The 19721-nt window shown below is 41.4% G+C and overlaps 1 protein-coding gene and 1 non-coding gene across 3 annotated transcripts in view; one reads left to right on the forward strand and one right to left on the reverse strand.

The window, feature by feature from the left end:
- Positions 1–19721, reverse strand: part of BCAT1 (branched chain amino acid transaminase 1) — a 113239-nt gene that overhangs the window by 80995 nt on the left and 12523 nt on the right. For both annotated transcript variants that reach the window (XM_075004852.1, XM_075004861.1), the window contains exon 2: positions 734–805. In XM_075004852.1, the coding sequence (XP_074860953.1) occupies positions 734–805 (72 nt within the window). The remainder of the gene's footprint in view (positions 1–733; positions 806–19721) is intronic.
- Positions 7088–7215, forward strand: LOC142007737 (U6atac minor spliceosomal RNA). Its single transcript, XR_012644013.1, has one exon. It is a non-coding gene; the product is annotated as a U6atac minor spliceosomal RNA (small nuclear RNA).

Here is a 19721-nt window from a genome sequence, read left to right on the forward strand (position 1 = left end):
CTAAATCCTGGGGTTCCCAGGGGCTGGGAGCTGACACGAGCATGCTTCTGCCCTCTCCCAGCTCTCCCATCTGGGGGAAGGTGGGGAAAAGCCACTCTGCCACAGCTTCCCAGCTGCTGCGTGGTTTCTGGCTCGCTCCAACTTGCACAAAATTGAGTTATGTGAGGTTGCTCGGGAACGCAACTCTCGCAAAACTCATGGGTCTACTGTACAAAATTACAATGGGACATTGCAAAATCAAGGAAGTTCTAGCTAGCCATTACAGGTAGTAAGAAGGAACTGAGGGAGTGGACGGGCCCTATGTAATGTGTGATAGAGGTGCAATTCCAGAGGGCACCCAGGCCAACTCTACGGATACTGCTAGGGAAAAAAAATCTTCTTGGTGTTGTGCACACATCGTGTGTACGTCAGATTCAAACTGACATGAATAAGTAATGGGAGAAGAACATAATTTTTAAGAAGTAACCACACCTGTCTTTCTTGTATCCCATGCAGCTGACTACGTAAAATAGTAGTTGCTTACGGCAATGAAGAGCAAATGTGGTTTTTTTTTAATGCTCTAATTTCTACAGGGATTAATAGATTTTAGATAATGCTATCAGTGTAAAACATGTCCAGCATTATGATAATAAACATGCCCATAAATCCAGCATTACATACTAAAATTTTAACTATCTTAAGATCTCTGTGTCTCACTCTATTACAGGCACTTATTCTTTTGCAAAAATCTTACCTTGAAAGATTCAGTTACTTGCTTTGTGGCTCCACCTGCACATCCTCCAGCTGTGCATTCATTTTGACAGCCCTGCAAGAAATAAAAAGCACGAGATACCAAATTAAATGCATATGGCAAAGAAACAGCTACTTAGTCAATTCATACTTTTTTGGTCAGGCAGCTATCAATCAGGCTTGGAGATATACCTATCTATCTATCTCATAGAACTGGAAGGGATCTTCAGAGGTCATTGAATCCAGTCTCCCCTGCCCTCACAGCAGGACCTATCATCAAGCCTAACAGTTTTTTTTTTTGTTTTTTTTTTTAAATCTTTGTGCCCCAGATCACTCAATGGCTCCCTCAAGGATTGAACTCACAAACCTGGGTTTAGCAGGCCTATACTCAGGCCACTGAGTTATCCCTCCCCTACAAAACACATCAGTGTGTTCGAACTTGTGAGCCCAAGTTCATGCTGTTTGGCTGCCAAGAAATGCTGCTTCGCCAGTGGGATCCATCATTGCTTGATCAGAAAAAGAATATTAGGCAAGATCTTTAGGTATTGCATCTACACTGGCTATTCCACCATCCCCCTGATCTGTTTTGATTTGCTTTTGTTTCAGTTGAGCACTTTAATGCAACTGGATTTCTGAGATTTAGCAAGACTGGTTAAATCCCACAGTAGCCTTATATGTCTCAGGGTCATGGTTTGAGAACACAAGTGCAATTGTTTCATTAAAAGCCGAACAAACACTTTGGGATTTTACACAAATCGTATCAGGTCACTGAATCCTCTTTGGAGGTAGATACCTCAATCTTGTGATTTCCTCTCTGTTATTTTACACTGAATAAAGACTTGGCAGGGGAGGGGATGGAGAAAAGGAAGAAACCTGTTTTCCCATCCTTACTTCCTTAATTGAATAGGATAAGCCATAATGAAAACCACATTAAAAAGAAATTAGCTGCAAATATATGCCCAATTTTTCTTACAGCCTTTGTTCGTACCTTAAGGGCCGCATATTTGAATGGGATTATATTAGCCAGTGACTGAAGGAAAGGATGATCCAAACTGGAAGAGTTAGCCAATAAGTCCATGACCCATAAAAGCAAGTAATCTAGCACAAGCATCCCAGACCCTCAAAGCAGCTTCCATGTTGATTTGTTAGTATGCCTCCCTCCCAGTTCCACAGCATTCTGGCTGCAGACACAAAACACACATTACCCTCAGCAGCATGTGTGTTAAGTGGAGTGGTAAAACTGACATGTCTTTCTGGCTTTGCTCATTGGAGCTAATTAGGACTTTTCAAGACTGCTGGAAAAATTAAGGGAGGCAGGAAGGTTTTGCAGACAGGGATCACATGGCAGAATATTTGGGGAATGGGCATGCAGAAGGCTATTGTGGTAGAATGTAGAGGAGGATGGATGAGGGACTACCATAGAATGCAGAAGACGAAAGAAGCGCTGGACCAGTTTGGGAGATGGGCATTAAGAGGCTGCAGTGCTAAAATGAATGTGGTATGGGGATGAGGGGGTTAAATGACAGAGAAATTAGGTGAAAAGGGCTTTTGTGCTAGGATCATATGAAGGAGGAGGATTTTGGTATTGGAACATTTTAGGGTTTGGGAAGAGGGGGAGTTAATTTCTCTCCCTTGTCTCAGATGCTTTCTCCTTGTTTCCCTCTTACCCACCCCACCCCCAATAAATGAAGAAAGCCAGCAAAGTCAAATATTGGAGGGGTAGCCATGTTAGTCTGGATCTGTAACAGCAACGAAGGGTCCTGTGGCACCTTACAGACTAACAGAAAAGTTTTGAGCATGAGCTTTCGTGAGCACAGACTCACTTAAGTCTGTGCTCACGAAAGCTCATGCTCAAAACTTTTCTGTTAGTCTGTAAGGTGCCACAGGACCCTTCGTTGCTGTAGCAAAGTCAAAGTGGGCCATACCTGGCAAGAGAAGGCATCAGCTGCTCGCTGTCCAACTGTCAGTGAGCTCGCCATGCTGCTAGGGGAACACATACAGGGCTCCTCTTGCTTACGGAGGCACTCTTTATTACCCAGCCGTGGATCAGAAGCAGCAGCACAGCTACCAGCACGGCTGAAAACCAAGCCCCTTAATCAACTGCAAATGCCAACACACTGCAAGTCAAATTTATACTGCAGCACAGTGTTGTTTGAGAGGCCAATGCAGTGCCTGGGGGGCAAGGAGCTAACTACTGTTTGCTGATAAAACAGGCACACAGTACAAATTTGGGTCTGAGTTACACACTATCCAGAATCAGATTTCTGATGGAAATGAATTTTCTTTCACAGCTGTGGCTGTTTTGTTACATAACACAGTCTGAAAGTTATAAACACTTAGTTCTGCCAAGTCTCACAAATCTGGGGCAGAGGAGACTCTCTGGTGTGGATTATTTTAAAGCTCTTTGAATCTTATGATGGATTTTGCTTGCACCTGTTTTCTACAAGGGGCTTAAATTTTCCCAGGTCATCTCATCCTATCTTAATGTCTTATATATGCAAATTACTATATTTTCAGATATAACTGTACCTGCTGCTTGGTTAAATGACTGAAATGAATAAAACCATTATCATCCTTTAAGCTGAATACTTATGGAAGTTTTTTGTATATTTCAGAGAGAGAATATTATGGGTCTAGTTTATATTTTATCAGCAAACAGTAGTAATCTCCTTACCCCCCAGACACTGCACTGGTCTCTCAGACAACACGGTGCTGAGCCCGTGGGGGTCGATCTTCTGGAGTTCGATTTCACACATCTTGTAAAGACACACATTGTTAAACATTTATTCTGTGGTACTGCCTAGAGACCAACCAGGTCTGAGCCCTATGGGTGCTATACAATCATACAGTCAGCAGAGTTGCACCCATGAGCCTGAGATGTTGCTCTACTGAGCCACCTACAATTTTGCCTCTGAGCACCAGAAGAGAAAGCTTAAGGCAAAACAAGCAGTCCTGTAGCACCTTAAAGACTAACAATTTTATTTATTAAGTAAGGAGGTTTCTTAGGTAAGACCCACTTCTTCAGATTGCAAAAAATTATCCTTCTGGTGCTGTGTCACTAGAAGCGTAAACAAAAAATCCCTGTGATTAAAAACAAACAAACCTAACAGTAATTAAAGACCAAACTATAACAATTCAGAAAGATTGGTCTGTTTTGTGGCTCTCCAGGGAATGTTAACACCACTTGGCAGACAACACAACATTTAAAAAAAAAAAAAAAAGCTACAGAAAAAGTTGCACTGAAAATTGAAATGGTGCTCTCTGAGTTTAAAAAAATTCCACAAATTCTGTCACATGAATAGAGAGAGACTGCCTGTTACTGTGGGGCTGAGTCATAGAACACTATTTATAACATCAACTGGAAAAAAAAAACCAATAGCTCAGAATGACCTTTACAAGGGGCCTCAACCTTGGAAACTTATTCACAGTGTCACAGAGCCACAGCCAGATGCTTTCAGTTTAATTCTCTGTTGAATTAACCTGTACTATATTAAGGAAGTAGTTACACAGCATAAAATAATTAAAAGAAAACATCTGCTAGGACAGCTCATTTGTAAGAGGGTTAGACCGGACACCCTTTACACTGAGAGCACGTGCACATCTCCCCCATATTTTATACATATGCTGCTCTTCACGCCTTATTCATCAGTTGAGCTTGAATCAAGAGGAATGATTGGTTGGCTGTTCCTCTAATCAAGCCTCTCATCCAGCCATACACACGTCATTGAAATGTTATGGGTTTGTTGGGCTCTCTTAAGTATCAGCTTGACAGACATAGAAGCTTCAGAGGTATAGATTTGTTAGTCTGTAATTTCACAAATAACAAGCAATCCTGTGACATCTCAGAGACTATCAAATTTATTAGTTCATGAATATTTGTGGATAAGTTCACATCCAGGCTAATTTGAATCATTAACTGGTCCTGCTTTGACAGGTAACTTCCTTCTCCCTCGCCTGACCTTTGCACTCTCCCACCTTCAGTATAAACCCAGGATTCTGTTTTTAATCTCTGCAAAGCCATCTGATGGAGTGGGTTTCACTCGCAAAAGCTCAGGACCTAATTAAGTCTTTAAGGTGCACGGAACTGCTTGTTATTTGTTAACATAAGAACGGTCATACTGGGCCAGACCAAAGGTCCATCTAGCCCAGTATCCTGTCTGCCGACAGTAGCCAATGCCAGGTGCCCAAGAGGAGGTGAACCGAAGACAATGATCAAGCGATTTGTCTCCTGCCATCCACCTCCCGTCTTTGACAAAATGCTAGGCACCATGCCTTACCCCTTGCTAATAGCCATTTATCGACCTAACCTCCAAATATTTATCGAGCTCTTTTTTAAACTCTGTTAGAGTCCTGGCCTTCACAGCATCCTCTGGCAAGGAGTTCCACAGGTTGACTGTGCGGTGTGTGAAGAAAAACTTTCTTTTTATTAGTTTTGAACTTGCTACCCATTAATTTCATTTGGTGTCCTCTAGTTCTTATATTATGAGAACAAGTAAGTAACTTCTCTGTATTCACTTTCTCCACTCCATTCATGATTTTATATACCTCTATCATATCGCCTCTATCATTAGTTTCAGAAGTTCTCCATTTTTACACAGACCATACACAGAGCAGGTGGTAATAGCATGCATCTTCACACAGCAACCCACTGAAGCGCCTCCGTCCTAATCTGTTAGTTTTTGTTAGTCTTTAAAGTCTACAGGACTGATTTTGTGTTTTTTATCTGCAAAGACCACCTTAAAAATGACAATTGAGCTTTAAACTTTTTCAGTGCTTACTGCTTAGCCTAATTCTGCTTGGCAGGAAGCGACACTCAGGATTGCTTCTTATCTCTGACATGCTTCCCCTCAGAGAAAAGGTTTCAAACTTTTGCTTGGGATACGGAGTGGAAAACAAGACAGACAGGATGCAATAAATACAGAGAGTAAGCCGTGCTAGTCTATACACTATCAAAACAAAAAGCAGTCAAGTAGCACTTTAAAGACTAGCAAAATAGTTTATTAGGTGAGCTTTCGTGGGTCTGTCCCACGAAAGCTCACCTAATAAACTATTTTGCTAGTCTTTAAAGTGCTACTTGACTGCTTTTTGTTTTGATAGGATGCAGTAAAGAAAAGGAAAATATAGGTTATAGGAATAGCTTCACAATGACGTGATTAATTTTCTCATTAGTCTCCCAAGGGAACAAGAGGCTCCAGAGCTTATTGCACTGGCATAAGTTATGGTTGAATATAAAACCAATATAGTTAAAACATTTTTATTTTGGATAAAGACTGGCTTGTTCTGGTTTATCTGAAACTGATTAAGAGAAACTGAAATATTCTCCTCTTAAATGATAATAAATATTCATCTATGGGTCCTCAATATGTAACTCCAGAGGGACTGAGACATGACAAGGAAAAGTAAAGTCTGCTCTACAGCTTTAGCTGAGAGGTAGCTGGTTTTTAGCTCATGCTGTAGAGCCCACGGGTTTAGCTCCTAAGGTCACAGCTTCAATCCCTTCTGCTGTCAACTCAGGTCCCTCAACCTTATAAATGGTTTAACAATGCTGATTTAAAAGCCCATTCAAGTTATACCAGTACAGCTTTCTTGGTTAAACAAAGCCTAACGCTACGTTGGACAAAGAAATTGAAAATGTATTACAAATGGAACAGGTCACTTATCGATCCAAATTTTATGATTATATTGACAAGGGTTAATGTAAAGAAGGTTCAGTATTGATATCTATACTGTATCTTTAAAAGCTTACTAAATGGTTTCTAAATGGCAACTGCAGTCAAGATATTGGAAGAAATCACCAGAGTAGGGTCATCAGTAGCATTTTCTGACATAACACTGGCACCAAAGTTAGTCGTGGAGGAGGGGATGCTTATTTGAGGTGGAAAGATAAAAAGGAAGAACAAAAACACAGGAGATCAAACTTTCTAGCCACAACACTTGAATAACATTCTGGATCAGTAACAGAGAAGGAGCCGTGCTAGTCTGGATTAGGCTTTCTTATTTGGTAAGAAGCTGCAACAGCAAGGCCACCAGATACTTCCAGCAACAGGTAAAGGAGATTTTATACATGAAGTATAGTAGGAGGTAAAATTGAAAACACACCTGAAACCCAAAAAGAATGTGTATCTGACAAACCAGGTTAGTGAGAGAGCTGGAAGGGAGAAAGCACATTTTAGAAATGTAGTGTATTTGTAGTCTCTGTGGCAAGCCCTAAGGGGAAGCTGACTAAAGAGCTATGCAATCTCCACTTAGCAGGATTATGCAGAGGATGGGCCTGATTTTTGCTTCCTTGCACCACATGCAATCCTTGATTTACATCTCTGGAATGTAGGGCTAAGTGTTACAAGCCTGACTGGCAAGTGCTCTAAATGACAGGAGAGGAGGTTAGCACTCCTTTCCCTAAGGGTGGAAGAGGTCCTAGTGGCCTTTACAACGTGCATATAGTTAACGCATTGCCATTTACTTTGTGGCATCTAACCAAGTGCTGTAACCCAGATAGTACTAGCACCAGTGACAACGCAGGTGCAGGACAGCTTGCATCTCACCACTTGCATATATTTGCTTTTCTCTTACAGGTTACTACTGCCAGGGCCATCCTGGAGAGGACACCCCCCCACGCCACAGGCCCTGCCTCTCCCCCACAGTGCCCCCACTCACACCCCCTCCCCAACCAGCCACGCCGGGGATGACCTGGGGCAGTGTGGCATGCGGTGGCAGCAGGTCACCTCCCCTCAGCCATTTCCCTCCCCACTTCACCACACCCACCACACAGTGCTGGTGGCAGCCTGCTTTGCTCCATTCTGCCGTGCCCTCCCAGGCCACTGAGCCCCACTTCTCCACAGGTAGAGGGGAACAGAGGCCACTTCCCACTGCTGCAGAGAAGGAGGGCTTAGTGGGCCAGGAGGGCGCAGTGGAGCCAAGAGAAGCAGACTGCAGACGGCTCTGTGTGGTGAGTGCAGTAGGGGCTGGGGGGAGGGATCCCCTACTGATACAGTTGCCCACTGCTGCCACCCTGCCCACCCCAAGTAATCCTTGCCCCTCCTGACCACAGGATGGCTGGGGCAGCTACTGGCCAAAAGCTCAGGGCCTGGGGCAGCCACCCACACTTCAGCTCTGGCTACTGCCTTGAAGAAAGATAACCTCTCCACAGACAAACCATTCCTAGGTTTGGTTTGCTTTTTTGTCAACAGTCCAGTGCTCAGAGATACAATCACCTTGCAGAAGCTTCCTTCCCAAGTGACCTCCTTATGTTTTGTTTCATAAGCCTATTTCCCCTAATGTTACTGCTTTTGTCTTCTACGATGATTTCCCCTCATGTCCTTTCTTTTGTTTTCCTCTCTATGAAACTTTTGTTATCTCATTCAGTGTCATTTCCTCTCTTCATCCCTTGCCTTAATTCCTTCCTTTGTTACGAAATGAAACAATCTTGCACTGCTACATATAGAGTGATTTGTTTTCCTCATGTTTTCCCTCCATTTCTACCCCCTATGAACACTGCCTCAAAGTGTGCCTTTTGTTCGCTTATTTGTCAGCTCTCACATTAATTAGTTTGTTTAACAAGTGCATTGTTTGCTAGAATGACAAAAAAAAGAATTACAGCAGCCAGCTGGATTCAGTTGACTTAGAAACACATAAGCATGTTTCCTACACAGACACAGTTCAGGGTTGTATGTTATGGTTATTACATTAATAATAATTTTTCAAAGTGCATATAAAACTAGAGAAGATCCTTGTCCGATTTGGTCAGATTCTCTTTATAATAAGTTCCCTTTTCATCATTCTGACAGCATGAAGGGGTTACAAACATGGCTTTTGGACATTTAAAGACTTCTTTATATTGCCAGAGGAGCAAAAAGTGACCTTACTGTAAATGAAAATCAGACTGTCCTTTGTATTTTTATTTATCTCACTGTGTTTTGGTCTAGTATTTTGCTTTGCCTAGGTATTCTAATAAGGCCAGATCTACACTAAAAACTTTTACCCATGTAGTACTGTCAGTTGGGGTGAGATTGCATTAGTGTAGGTACAGTTATACCAGCATAAAAGTGCTTTTGCTGGGATAATTTATTTTGCTCTCAATGGGCATAAGCTATACTGTCAAAACATGATTTTGCTTGTACACATGCAGCTAGGCCAGCAAATCTTGTCTACTGTAAATTTGCCTTAAAAATGGAATAAAATGTAACAATTTGTGATATTCCTAGATGGAGAAAATCACAAACAGATCTTGAAGTTGCTGATCAAGCTAAATGACTTCTTCACCCATATTTAGCACAAGATAACACAACTTATACTCAAATGTGTACATACCGGAGACAAATAAAATAATGGTCTGAGGACTTACTAACCAGACCTAGAACTAGGAAACAAACAACTTCTTGGAGGGGAAGTATCAGAGGGGTGGGCCAAGTTCTTCTGTATCTTCAAAAGCAACAAGAAGTCCTGTGGCACCTAATAGACTAACATATTTTGGAGCACAAGCTTTTGTGGGCAAAACAAAGAGGGTCTTTGCCCACAAAAGCTTATATTCTAAAATATCAGTTAGCCTACAAGGTGCCAGAGGTGGTCTTGTTGCTTACCGGAGGATAAAGCTTTTCCTGGCTTGCAAATGAGGGTGGTGATACAATCTGAAGTTTAAACCTGAAGCGACCAGGTTCCATTCTCTGCAAGTCTGACCCAGAGAAAATTCCTTCCTAACCACATGTGCAAGACCCACCAGCCAAAAACCCGGGAAAGAATTTTCTGCAGTAATTCAGAACCTCTTCACGTTAATACTATTGGCCAATGGAACTATTTGCTGCTAGCAGACACAGATTGGCTCCATGCCAGTATATGCCGTTTCCTCATACTATCCCCCTCATAAAATCTTATCAAGTTCATTCTTGAATCTAGTTGGGTTTTTTGCCCCCCCTGTGCCCTTGGAAAGCTGCTTCAGAACTTCACTCCTCTGATGGTCAAAACTTGTTGAGGGCCAGTATACATCCAGTTGTTCTTTTGTCCACACTAGCGCTTAACTTAAATAACTCCTCTCCCTCTTTGGCATTTGTCCCTCTGATGTATGCATGAAGAGCAGTCATATCTCCCCATAACCTTCTATTGGTTTGGCTGAACAAGCCAAGCTTCCAAAATCTCCTCTCATAAGTTAGGTTTTCTGTTCCTCAGGTTATCCCAGACAAGAGCAGCGTGCGGGGGAGGGAGCATGGAGGCATGTGCCCACCTCAAATGTCTTGGGGTAGGAGGAACAAGGTTGGCCAGCAGCTAGTGGGGCCAGAGTCCCTGGATATCTAGAAGGACTAGTGGGGGAGGGGAAAAGGGACCTAGCACCTGCATCAGCGGTTCAGGACTCCCACACAAACTCACCAGCAGCGGCAGGGTGAGCAAAACAACATGGCCCCAAATCATTCTGCTACTCTAGCTTGGTCACTTCACTTCCCACCTGTTAGTGCGGGGCAATCCTGCCTCTTCCTCTAAGCAACTCACGGAGACCAGTGAGAGTTGGGGCCATGTTGCTTCACTTCCCCTTCTTCTGACAGTGAGTGGGGGGTGGGGGGGTTGGCAAATTCCTGATACGAGCACCAAGCCCCTCTTTCTAGTCCCTCCAGACATGCAAGAACTGCATCTCCAACACCTGCTGGCTTCACTTGTCCTCCCAGGCTGAATTGGTTGGGGCAAGAGGCACGTTGGGGGCAACACAAAGCTGTGGAAGAGACAGAGAGAAGTCAGAGTAGGGGTGGGAAGAGGTAGGACAGGGGTGGAGGAGGATCGTCCCAACCCTTCCTCAAGCTGGGAGAGAGTCACGTGACCCTCCACCCCGGGTCATCCTTTACTAGTCACCTCTCATCCTTGTAGCCCATCTCTTTACCTGTTCATTTGAATTCATCTCTTTTAAACAAGAGGGACCAGTACGCCAGGTGAGGCCTTACCTGTATCATGTATAATGGTATTAACCCTTTTCACCCTCTACTGGAAATACTTCACCTGATGTGTCCTAAAACTGCATTAGCCTTTTTCATGACCTCATCACACTGGCAGCTCATATTTATACAGTGACCTACCAATGCACCCAGATCTGTAACCTCCTCTTTCACTTTCAACCAATAAGTCCCCAGCATATAACAAACATTTTTGTTGCTGATTCCTAAATGCATCACTTTGTACTAATTATTATCATCCCATTTCTATTACTCCAGTTTACAAGGTCATTCAGCTCTTTCTATATGATATCCTGGTCCTCCTTCATGCTGGAAATAAAGTCCAATGTCACATCATCAGCAAAGTTTATTAACACATTCCCTCTACCCCCCCCCCCTTTTTTTTTGGTTCAGTTCAAATAAGTTTGGTTCTGAGACCAATCCCAAGGAACTCCACTGGTAAGTTCCCTATAAACCTGACAGCTCATCTTTCACTAGTAACGGAGAGGTAGCCATGTTAGTTTGTATTCTAACAAAACAAAACAGCAGAAAAGTAGCACTTTAAAGACTACCAAAAGGATTTATTCGGTGATGAGCTTTTGTGAGACAGACCCACTTCTTCAGATTAATTGCATTTCCAGTGCAGACTTATATCTGTAAGTACAAATTTTTTGGACCTCTGTACTTACAGATGTCAGTCTGTACTGGAAATGCAATTGATCTGAAGAAGTGGGTCTGTCCCACGAAAGCTCATCACCGTATAAATCCTTTTGTTAGTCTTTAAAGTGCCACATTTCTGCAGTTTAGTTCATCTTTCAGTATAACCTGTTCTAGTTTCCCCTTTAACCAGTTCTTTATATACCTTCCAATTCTTATTTTAATTCCCATTATCTCCAATTTAACTAATAAATTCTTATGTGAAATTACATCAAATGCCTTATTAAAATTCAGGTAGAAGAGATCTGTTGATTTTCTTTATCTAAAAAAATCCCATTATCTTCAAAGAAGAACAGGTTCTTCTGGTATGAGCTATCTTTTACAAAACCATGTTGTATTTTATCCCAATTCCTGTTAACTTCTGTCTCCAGCTTCTAAATGTTTCAAAATTTATTTTAAGACCTTACTTACAACACAGGTCAAACTGGCAGGCCTGTAGTTTCCCGAATTACTTTTTGTTCCCTTTCTTAAAAACAGGAACTATGTTGACAATTCTCCAGTCATAGGATATTAGCCCCTCCACCCTGAGTTTACTGACTCATTAAAATCTTTGCTATTAGGCAATTCCATTATATATGCCAGTTCCTTTAGCATTCTTGGGTGGAGATTATCTGGGCCCTCTGATTTAGTCCCATAAGCTGTCAGAATTTGACTTTGCTTCAAATGCGCTAATTTCTGCCTCCAAACCCTCACTGCCACTTGCCACCATTCCACGGTTCCCTCAGCTCTTCATTAGCTTCATTAAAAACTAAGACAAAGTATTTGTTTAGGCGTTGGGCCATGTCAATATTATCTTTAATCTCCACCCCATCCTTAGTGCTTCTTTCCTTGTTTTCTTTTTATTCACCTGGCTGCAGAACCTTTTTACTCTTGGTTTTAATATCCTTCAAAGAGTTAAACTCCTCTTGGCTTTTGGCAGTTCACACTTTATCCCTACACTTTTTGACCTCCATGAAGTAGGTTTCCTTGCTGACCTCACCCATCTTCCATTCCTTGTAGGCTTTCTCTAAATCATCCGTTGAGATGCATGCTTATCCAGCTTGGTCTCTGATGAGGGTGACCACATAGAAAATATGAAAAGTTGAGAAGGGTGTGGAAGGTAATAGGAGCCTAAAAAAGAAAAATCCACAGATTTCAGGACTGACTCTATACGACTGGGATCTCTGGTCACCTTATCAGCAACCCGCTCTGATTATTTTCCCCCTTGCTAGAGGTAGAGGCTTCAAGTATTTTCTGAAATTTTAACTCAAAGTAATTCCAAGCCTCCCCCACATTCACATTTGTAACTTCTTCAGTCCAGTCCAGTCCCCTAATTCCTTTAAAGTTTAAGGCTTGTTTTTTTGAAATTGAGGAACCTACTTGCAGACCTATTTTTCATTTACTCTTACATTTATTGTAATCTGAATTAGCTCCAGGTTTCTCAAACCCAAGTTATCCTCTACTTTGTCCTCTATGAGGTTCTTGTGTTTCACCAATGCCAAATGGCAATCTAAAATAGTTCAGCAACTATTTGGTGAAGAAATCTGTCAGCTATCACATCCAGGAAAATCAGGGTCCTACTATTATTAGTAGCATTTGTCCTCCAAACTATATCTGAGAAATGAAAACCTCCAGTAAGCACATAATTCACAGCAGTAATTTAATTAAAAACACATTTCAAAATGAAAACTGCTTAAAGAAGAGAGCAAATATGAGGAAAAAAATACATGTAAGCACCTGATCTCGTATTTATTGCAGAGTGGATAAAATTCAATTATTTTCAATAAAAATAGAGGTTTAAATTTAAATTAAATACAAGTTTTTAAAATAACCCTATTTAAAATTAAACTGGTAACAAACTTATTTTAAGGCCTAAACTGATTGAAATACAGAAAATAATATTAATACTTGGTGTCAGGTTTTAACAAAAGTCAAAAATTACTGAACAAAAGTGGAAGTCTCTGACTAGGCACCTGAACCAGTTTGCGCTGAAGTATGGAGCCAGCCTTTGAATGCAGCAGCTTCTTCTGTAAGTGCTGAGAAAATATTTTCTTCATTGTAGTTTATTCAACTAGTTCAGTTCAATGATCAGTTAATTCAAAGTTTAGAAATCAACTGGAAGTTAGAAAAACAGGAAAGCTTGTTTCCCTCTTCTAGCACATGAAATAAAAGTTAGCTGTGAAAGAATGAGATCCACTATGTCTAAAGTCTGGAAGGACATGGTGAACAGAAAACAATCACTTAAGTTCACTAACTGCAAACAATACTTTCTTTATCAAAGCCATTAGTTTTCAATGCAAAACGTGTGTTCGTAAACTGACATATTTTCCTTTTGTATCCAGAACATATGCAAAATTTTATTTAACTAATAAAGAACTGAATATGCTGTCTGTGCTTTTTTAATTGAATTCCTATTTCCATTGAAATATGGTGTGACGCAAATGAGTAAAAAAATTAAATATTAATGAACAACATATTTCTTATAACATAAGAAAGATTTAGCAATAGGAACAAATAAATATTCAGAATAGGAACAAATGTAAATAAAGCTATGTAATTGCATAAATACATCTAGCTCTAGTGTATCCTCCATCAAATTTAGCAAAAAGGCTATAATTAGTTGCCAATCAACATGTTTTAATAGTTACCAATGAGCATCAATGTTCCTTTGGGAAAACAACTAAATTTTACATATGCTAAACAATTAAAATTATTTAAAGCAAGATGTCCTGCTTGCTGATTTAAATCAGAATTAAATACCAGCAATATAAATTTTTTTGATTTTAAAATGATCCACGCTGATTTCTTGAGCATCCAGCTCCTGCGAATTTCAGTGGGAGTGTTGGCCATAAAAGGAACATATAATTGAACCCTAATGACCTGATTTACTGGTGTCCCCCCTGCCCCGTGTTGTGCTGCCAGTTTTAATGATGCAAAATGAATGCAAAATACTTCCAAATCAGAATGGTAACTTCAAAAGCTCAGTGGCACAGGGCAATACAGTAGGATCACAACATTTGCAAGGGTTCCATGTTCAGCACCCTCACAAGTGTTATTTTCATGAATGCAGGAGCCCCAGAGCCAGCAGAGGCTACTGGTGCTCCCCTCAAGCCCCGGGGAAGCTGCATTCGTGAATAATTGAATCTGTGAATGTCAAACTCGTGAATGTTGCAGTCTTACTGTATTGAATCAGACTCTGCACATGCTCTAAAAACAAAGGCTCTGGTATTTTTCGGGAGGACAAGAAAGGCTCCTTTTTGTTCCACAAGCCATACTTCTACTCCTATCATAACTAGGTAAGCAATAGCTCACTGGCTCTACCAGACACCAACAACTTTAAGAGAATCAAAATATTCTGAGATGGTGCATGTGCCTGTCAGCTGGCAAGAGGCAAACAGGCATTGGTCAGAAGCTGGATTCAGCCTTAGAAACCTGTACAGACAACTTAATTGATTGTTGAGCTATCACTGAAGCATGGAGACAAAACAAGCCTGACTTTCTGGACTGAGTAGAGCTGCCAGTACAGTTGCTACTAATTGCAATAAGTTTATTATACTGCTAGGAAAAGACAGCCATAAAATGAGCTGATAAATTGTATTAGCAATAATCTGTTTCTGAATGGAGTAGTTACTACAGCTGAACCCAGTCCAACCATTAGAAAGACATATACTGCGCTGGTCTATTGCATTTTTGTGCGTGTTAAACGGTGCCTATTTTTGTTTAAAAAAAAAAAAAACAGAGGAGCTGGTACTCAGGCGGCTCCCCTCTTCACCCCAAGCCAGTCCCATGGCTGGGACTGCCAAGGTGCTGGCATTCAGTACCAGCAAGTACTAGCACAAAGAGCACTGGTGGTTAAGACAGGTTATTTTCAAAGGGAGTGGCTGAGCATGGATACTTTCTTTATCTGGATGCAGAATCCTTGACTGCTATATGGAGCTTTTGGATAGACATCTGGCCCACCTATGTTACGAGTGAGTGTAAACAGCACCGCTAAAGCAAAAGATGGATCAAGAGACCCAGAGGTTTACCTGAGCTAGGAAAGGGTGGTTACAAAGCAGGACAAAGGCAGACAGCAGCTTCTGGCTAAGTGGTGGTTAGCACTGTGTGCTCCATCTTGAAGGACAGAATAGTCTCTGTGATGCTTGCAGTTATTTTGCCACCTTTGTTCAAGAGGAAAAAGAACTGTGTTCCTATTTTTACAGGTTTTACAATGGCACTTATCACTATAGTACCTAAACCTATCCAAAACCATTACAGGTTTACCTTCCCAATGCCTGTGAGGTGAGAAGTATTATCAGGCCCATTCACAGATGGAGAGCTGAAGCCCAGGGTAGTTGGAGGAAGGGAGGTTGCCTAAGAGTCTTCACACTGCAAGTCCAGCAAAGATCAACTTCCCTCACACTAGCGTACATCTAGCCTTCTGCTCCGAGGCTGTGGAGGCTCCCCAGGTAGAAGAACTAATGTGGTTTCACTACACGTGCAGAAGTTGAGGGCTGTGCAGCAGCTCACTTGTACAAAGTCATGGTATAAGCTAGGGGTGGCCAACCAGTTAGGGACTAAGAGCCATGGACAGAGTTCAAAAAGCCATGTCGTACATATTTAGTTTTGCATATCTATCTAGATAGATAGGTAGATAATAAAAATAAATATGTAACACATGGCTCAATGGCCCCCAGAGCCATGCAGCCCCCAGTGCCTCACTCAAACTCGATGTTGGCAACGCACCAGAGCCACTGCCGCCACAGTGTGCTTCTCCCACCAAGCACTGGGGCACATGCGCAGAGCGGCAGACAGTACTCCTGGCAGGCAGCCCCAGGCAGGAGCCACACTTAGTTGCTCAGTGTGCCATGGGTTGGGACCCCGGTCTAAGTATATTCCTTCCTTGCACACCAGTGCACAGGTGCTGGCTGTTAGAATCATGTTTACTCTGCTACCCCAACATGCTATAAAACTGGTGTAGTTAATTTGAATTTGGAGGGGGTATTGAATCACTTCTGATGAAGCCTGAGTTACATCCTCTTGGTGCATCCCATGGTAGCTAGAAGGGCAGCTTGAAATTGTGCCCAGATAGCGTCAGTCTTGAAGGGTAACAGGAGTTGAAGCTCCTTTTCTGAGGCAAAGGGTACTGGGGACAGCAATATACTACAGGGAAAACTCAAAGTGACTTCAGCCATGCTTAAGGACAGTGCTTGTATCGTTTGTTTTCTTGTTTAAGTTAATGGTAAAAGGCAAACACCAGGAAACAGGTAAGTTTGGACTATATACTGTGTGGGTGCACACAGGCATGTTAGTTAGTGCAGAATAGGATATTCACTTGCTTATGCCTTCCCACTGCATCCAAAAGAAACAAACATCGCACCTGCCTCTCTTCATACTTACCAAAAAAAACACCCACCCAGCATCAGAAACCTGTTTTTCTCTTCCTGCTGAATGCCCACTCCACTTATCAGCCACAGGCAGGCAGATCTAAGCCAGTGTCAAAGTAAAGATTCTCCCCACAATTGTAACTCAGATCCCATGTGCAGAGAAACAACTGGCACATCTACCTGCAGCAATCATATTCATCACGGGACAAGTGGGACTTCCCATTCTAAGCGCAAGGCATACAACAAATAGTACAGGAAGGATAAATTCCTTTTCCAGTATACACATTTGTAGGAGAACAAAGGGACAAAACTGGAAGCCAATAGCTAATGACTTTGAGTCCGGGCTCTAAGACTGACTCCCTCTCTCACCTAAAGTAAACAAAGGCATTTAGGTACCTAAAGATACAAAAAGATTTCCAGTGGAATTTATAAAAATGCCTGCATCTTTAGGCACCTAAAGACATTCATAAATTGGGCTATTAAAAGGCAGTATTAAGGCTACATCTACACTACACATGTACTATATAGACATATACACTATATCTAGATGCTTGCTGCAGCAATGGAAGAATTTTAGCAGTATCTCACTGACTGTCTGAGAGACTTAGGAACTTTATCATTGTTGCAAATGGGATGTGGGATCATAAGTCATTTAGGCCTGATCCATCCTTAAAACTTAGGTCAACATAGCTATGTTGATTTGGTGTTTAAAAAAATCATGCTTCTGAGAGATGTAGATAAGCTGACAGTGCTAGGTCAATGGAAGAATTCTTTTGTTGACATTGCTACTACTTGTGGAGGGACTGGTTTTACAGCAAACTCCTTAATATCCGGCAGCCCCACGACTGGGAAGTTGCTGGACATTCAAATATTCTGTATAATAGAGAGAGATATATCTAAAAATGCATAACACTAAAGAAACGCAAGAGTAGATATTAAGAAACAAACAAAAATGGATTCAGAGTACTTTATTTACCAACTGAACACTGTAAACTTTTACTGAATTTATTTGTGCTTACTTTCACTACACTGTACTTATGGAAAACATAACTAAAATTTACTTTTGGGTGACGTGCCTAGTATTTGAGAGTTCTGGATGATAGAGTGCCAGATAGGAAAGAGTTTACCGTACTATAGAGACAGACATGAAAAAAAATACTTCTGTCACTGTAGGAAGTGTCTAAACTACAGCACTAGCCCGTAACTGCAATTAAAGTCCAAAAGCAAATAAGTGCCTACAGTTGTTTAAATGCTGAGTGTAGCATAGCCCCAACATTTTACTTCCCACATATCAGAAAAAGACAGAAGTCTTACAGAGCTTAATACATTTAATAACCAACCATTAAGAATTGCAGAAGTGAAAATTGTATCAGTTACTGTCCTTGGAAAAACAGTTGCAAAAGTTCTTCCAGCACATGCAAATTAAAAGCATGGCGTGTCTTCCTGGCGAAGTCCCATTAAAAGACACCGAAAACAAAAAAACAAAAAGTAATGAACATTGGAAAACATAATCCCAACAACACAAATAAAATGATGGGGTCTAAATTAGCTGTTACCAAACACGAAAGAGGTCTTGGAATCATTGTGAATAGCTCTAAAAACATTCACACAATGTGTAGCAGCAGTCCAAAAGTGCACAGAATGCTAGAAATCATTAAGAAAGGGAAAAATATGATGACTGAAAATATCTATATAAGTACTTAAATACTGTGTACAGATATAGTTGCCTCATCTCAAAAACACATATTGGACATGGAAAAGGTTCAGAAAAGGACAATAAAAGTCACTCAGGCTAGGTCTACACTGCAGTGCTCTGTTGACACAAGTTACTGCTGGAGGAGCTCTGCTGGCAAAAGTTCCATTGACAGATTATGTCCACACACAAAAGTGGATTGAAAGAGCAATTCTGATATTCTTATCAATAAACTAGGCAGATACAACTTAGATGGGGCTACTATAAGGTGGGTGCAAAACTGGCTGGATAACCATACTCACAGAGTAGTTATTAATGATTCTCAATCTTGCTGGAAAGGTATAACAAGTGAGGTTCCACAGGGTTCTGTTTTGGGACTGGTTCTGTTCAATATCTTCATCAACGATTTAGATACTGGCATAGAAAGTACCCTTATTAAGTTTGCAGATGACACCAAGCTGGGAGGGGTTGCAACTGCTTTGGAAGATAGGATCATAATTCAAAATGATATTGACAAATTGGAGAAACAGTCTGAGGTAAACAGGATGAAGTTTAATGAAGACAAATGCAAAGTTCTCCACTTAGGAAGCAACAATCAGTTTCACACATACAGAATGGGAAGCGACTGTCTAGGAAGGAGTATGGCAGAAAGAGATCTATGGGTTATAGTGGACCATAAGTTAAATATGAGTCAACAGTGTGAGGCTGTTGCAAAAAAAGCAAACATGATTCTGGGATGCATTAACAGGTGTGTTGTGAGCAAGACACAAGAAGTCATTCTTCCACTCTGCTCTGCTCTGGTTAGGCCTCAGTTGGAGTATAGTGTGAAGTTCTGAGCACCGCATTTCAAAACAGATGTAGAGAAATTGGACATGGTCCAAAAACGGGCAACAAGAATGATCAAAGGTCTGGAGAACATGACCTATGAAGGAAGACTGAAAGGACTGGACTTGTTTAGTTTGGAAAAGAGAAAACTGACGGGGGACATGATACCTGAAAACAGCTATCTAAAAGGGTGTCATAAGGAGGATGGAGAAAACTTGTTTTTCTTGGCCTCTGAGGATAGGACAAGAAGCAATGGGCTTAAACTGCAGCAAGGGAGGTTTAGGTTGGACATTAGCAGAAAGCTCCTAACTGTCAGGGTGGTAAAACACTGGAATAAATTGCTTAGGCAGGTTGTGGAATCTCCATCTCTGGACACATTTAAGAACAGGTTAGATAAATGTCTATCAGGGATGATCTAGTCAGTACTTGGTCCTGACAAGAGGGCAGAGGGCTGGACTTGATGACCTCTTAAGGTCCCTTCCAGTCCTAGTATTCTATGATTCT

Source organism: Carettochelys insculpta, chromosome 1, assembly GCF_033958435.1.
Source record: "Carettochelys insculpta isolate YL-2023 chromosome 1, ASM3395843v1, whole genome shotgun sequence".
In the NCBI taxonomy this organism is placed as follows: Eukaryota; Metazoa; Chordata; order Testudines; family Carettochelyidae; genus Carettochelys; species Carettochelys insculpta.